The sequence below is a fragment of the Parambassis ranga genome, chromosome 2 (assembly GCF_900634625.1).
Source record: "Parambassis ranga chromosome 2, fParRan2.1, whole genome shotgun sequence".
Lineage (NCBI taxonomy): Eukaryota > Metazoa > Chordata > Actinopteri > Ambassidae > Parambassis > Parambassis ranga.
Genome location: NC_041023.1, coordinates 23,900,601 through 23,904,670, shown reverse-complemented (window position 1 = coordinate 23,904,670; position 4,070 = coordinate 23,900,601). Strand labels below are relative to the sequence as shown.

The following is a 4,070-nucleotide window of genomic DNA, read 5'->3' as shown; positions in this document are numbered from 1 at the left end:
TGGTTAATTAAAGGAATACTGACTCCCAGTAGAACTTTTATACACTCTGTTATTATTTGGGATAAATATTAATTCATTGAATTATAGTGGGATTAACTAAGACTACAGCGAGTTATTAAACTATGGCAGACATATTGTCACAGTGTGAGAAAAGCTCCACAGTGCTTGTGCGTTGTGATTTTCATACCCCTTAATATTAAAAAAAACATGTATACAGTATGTACATATGTGTAATCAATCTATGAAACTTCATAGGTTTACACAAATGATAATAAAATGGATTTTTCTGCAGGGATTATGTTTTTTGACAAGTCTTCATGACTTAGAGTATTTTTATAGTGTAGATGTAGATAATTTACCTGAAATGCAACACGCAGAATTAATCTGGTTTTAAATTTTATTTTATGTACAAAATATACAATGTTTGCTCACAAGTGGAGGTATAAAAATGTTTTGAATGATGCCAAGAGGACTGGAAAAGGGACAATGCACACTTTTTGTAATCTACATCAAAAACAACTTCATCCTGAGACAAAAAAAGGCTTTAGTGGTGTCAATAACACACGTTAATATAGTCCCTGAAGTCAACCAGAACTTAATGAGCTTCGTCATTTGAAGGAAGCACAAACTGCTGCTGACTGAGCCTGAAAGTATTATGTAACTATATTTCCTGTATTTTGTAGACATTAGGTAAAACAGATGTAATTACAAGGTTAAAAATAAATGACAAACATAAGAGGACAACAAGAACTGGCCTTCCTGGATGGGTGGATGGGCCTCTTCACCCCACAACACTGGGGTGAAGAGGTTTGACTCGAACCAGCCGGGACAGACCGAGTCGCAGACCTGGAGACCGGACTGCTGGTCTCTGAGATGATGTGGGACTTTGACCAATTTGAGCTGGGAAGAAAAACAGAATAACGTTAGTGTTCAGTGACCTGACGCCTCAGCCGCAGTGCTGCCGTTCACTCATGCTACACCTGGTGGGTTCCACTTGGGTATTCTGCCCCCAGCTGGACTCAGAGAGACTGCAGGCTTTGATATGGAGGCGGTGGAGGATGAAACAGGTCTTTTGGGTGCAGCTTTGGCAGCTGGAGGACTTCTCATGGGAGTGAAAGCTGCAGAGAGTTTTTAATTATAAAAAAAGTAACGTAGTGAAGATAATTTATCGTTGATCAGCCTCAGGATGTACCTGCTGCCTGTGATTTAGACTTCGATGCTTTTGATGGCTGCTTCTCCTTTTTAGCGACAGGTGTTGGTTTGGTTTTATCTTTGTTTATCTTTGTTGTTTTCTCCTTTTTAGTCTTGCTGACTTTCTTAACTCTAAATTCTTCATCTTCGCTCTCATCAGGTTCACTGAAATCTTCATCGCTCTCTGAATCTGAAGAAGAAATTACTGTTATTTTAAAGGGAAAAACAAACATTTTACTAGAGGTGGTGAAAAGGTGATGACCTGGTGTCAGTTTGGGTTCATAGTCTTCATCTTCATTCCTCTGCTCCTCTGAGGCTTTAGAGGCAGCTTTTCTCTGTATGGGTGCAACAGGTGATCCTTTCTCTGATGTGATTTTATCCAGACCTGATAACAATAAGAACACTTTATTTGTTATTAAAGGAAATGATTTAATTTAAAAAACAAATACTGTGACTTACCAATAACTGCACCATCCACACTGCAGTTCGACAAATGCAAAGAAGCTGGATCTGTGTTTTCATCGACCAGAAACTCAGCTTCGACATCACCTGGAAACATTTAACAAGTTAAACCTGTAACACATAATTTAATCTGCATATTACAAGCCAAAACATACCTTTACAGGTGGGAGACTGTTCCTTTATTCCATCTGCTTTATTGAGCAGTGAAAGTGTGATCGCGGCTTCAAGATCCCTTTGAAGCAACTTTTCATCGAGAGGTTTTCTGTAAAAAAAAAAAAAAAAAAATCACGCCATGTGTGATCACATTTAGGTTCTGTTAAAGTTCTTTAACATTGTAGAATTTGTTACATTCTTGCAAACTGATCCCTAAATACAAGTACAAACACAGGTCTCTCTGTACACATAATCTACTGCCTCAAATCCACGTGTGACCCACCTGCTCGCTGTGGGCTGTGAGTTGGCCTCCTGATTGGAGGACTTGCTTGAGGAATTCTTTGGTTCCCGTTTCACATCCTCCCTGGCTTTTTTGCTGGGTGGAGCTTTTACACAGGCAAAATCCTCATCTGTATTGAAATGAGAGCAGAGTAAGGAGGCATCTGGTGGGTATGTACTGTATGTGCACCCCTGATTCTGGAAATTAAGCAAGTATTCTGACAAAGCTATACTGACTAAGGTCAGTATATAGGAAGTGTGGGCTTGTGACTGCACAAACTTTTATTTAAGAGCTTCTATGGAAGTGACAGGCGAAGGGACTGTTGGTCTGTCAGACCTAAAGGTAGCTAGAGTTCTGTTTCCCAAACGTTTCTGCTTGTGACATCTTAAAATGAAGCCAAATTTATGTCTTTATGTTGCGTTTAAATCCTTTAGGATGGATGGTAGAGATGTCTACTACAATATAATCCATTAAATGGGTTTTAATTTGAACATGAGCTGAGCTTTTTAAATACAACCCTAATATGACACATAAGCAGAAAGAGTGTGGAACTTTTTCATTTAGAGAACTTTTAAAGGTCAGAAATTGTTAAAAATATCAAAAATCTTACAGAAAATCATCACTTTTGATTCTATATCTAACACTTATAGGTAGCATGTGCTGGTAGATGGTTCTAAAAACCAACATTTGTACCTTTAAACCTTTGTTACCCTTTGTCCGTTTGGCCACATTTAAGCAACTCAATTCTTTGTCAGGTTTATGGTTCTGCAAACATCATGTCATATTTCATATTATTTGTGCTTTTATTGTGAAAATCTGTGGACCAACACATTTATTGTGAGAGAATGCTAATGCTAAATCACAAGTATCAACTGGTTCCAACGCTAAATCACTTTTTCATGAGCACGTGAGTGCAGGAGAGAAGCATCGTGACGAGCTGCTGCTGCTTGTGTTTTTGGGCAGCGTTATTGGCAATAAAGTGTTCTGGGCGAAGAATCTGCAGTATGATTATATGTGTTGACAAGACAGTGGGGATATAAACAGCATCAAAGGGCGGCAATAATTCAATGCTGCCAGTTTTACACTGTGACACCATTCAAAATAGCATCTGTAGAGCGGCATTGTTTCCTGCAGCTTTCCTAAAGCTATACAATGTTGTTGCCATAAACAAAAATGTGTAAATAAACATTAATAGGTAATTAACACTTCTTATGTGTTGCTTAGGCATACAGTACTACTAACTCAGTTATTAACAAAGTTGTTTACATATTCGATTGTGTAAACCCACTTTTAACACTTTGTGCAATCAATACCTTACAAAGCTACCTAACTCAGCATCATTAGTACATTTGGAAGTCATATTTTAACTCACCATCGTCAAAGTCTTTAGCTTCACAGTAATTCACAACCTTAGTCTTCCTGTGTGAATAAAACACGTTACGTGTTAGCATCCTTTTGGCTAACAGAGACCATAAATCAGATCTGACAACAGTGTTTGCTCACCTTGGCGGTCGATCCATAGTTTGTGAAGTTAATGATATTACAAATCAGCTAACAACAAGCAAAATCGGGTAGGATTAGCTTCCACATGAACACAGATGTCAACAGTAAGAAAAACACATAAGCTAATGTTTGCTAACAGCAGATGCTAACCTATCTTAAACTGTTGACTGAGAGCTTAGATGCGGCACTGCGCTTTAAATGTTTGTACGTTAAGCTAAACTAAATAGTTAACGTGTCTGTATTTCCACAACAGCTACGTAAAGCGCGTCTTCTCTGCTTTCAACCAACCCGCCTGATCCGTCAGGAAGTGACGTATGTGTTGAGCGAAGTGACAAAACCCGGAAGCTGATTCGTCTTTTACATATGGCCAATGTTTGTGAACAATAAAAATAACTTATTGGTACTCGTAGTGGAGTGAGCGTATATTTACTTGAAATTTAAAACTGTCGAATCTGCTTCTCTTAACTCTCTCGTTGGCTAA

At 38.4% G+C, this 4,070-nt stretch overlaps 1 protein-coding gene across 2 annotated transcripts; it reads right to left on the bottom strand.

Annotated features, from left to right (window-relative positions):
* Nucleotides 1-462: 462 nt before the first annotated feature.
* rad51ap1 (RAD51 associated protein 1) lies at nt 463-3,868 on the bottom strand. Of its 2 annotated transcripts, XM_028400673.1 has the most exons (10): nt 3,740-3,868; nt 3,590-3,637; nt 3,459-3,505; nt 2,090-2,216; nt 1,809-1,915; nt 1,651-1,740; nt 1,454-1,576; nt 1,193-1,381; nt 981-1,118; nt 463-900 (listed from the first exon to the last, which is right to left on the bottom strand). In XM_028400673.1, exons 2-10 carry the CDS (start codon nt 3,604-3,606, stop codon nt 782-784), a joined length of 957 nt encoding a protein of 318 aa, XP_028256474.1. In that variant the 5' UTR covers nt 3,607-3,637; nt 3,740-3,868; the 3' UTR covers nt 463-781. The 2 variants fall into 2 exon arrangements, with proteins under 2 accessions (XP_028256474.1, XP_028256475.1); XM_028400674.1 differs by having other exon boundaries at nt 1,454-1,555; nt 3,590-3,867.
* Nucleotides 3,869-4,070: the final 202 nt, after the last annotated feature.

Excerpts from the sequence above, each read along its gene's own strand:
- rad51ap1 (XM_028400673.1), bottom strand. Across the intron at positions 1,741-1,808 it reads ACAGTCTCCCACCTGTAAAG|GTGATGTCGAAGCTGAGTTT; the intron begins GTATGTTTTGGC and ends AAATGTTTCCAG. Across the intron at positions 1,382-1,453 it reads TGAACCCAAACTGACACCAG|ATTCAGAGAGCGATGAAGAT; the intron begins GTCATCACCTTT and ends TTTCTTCTTCAG.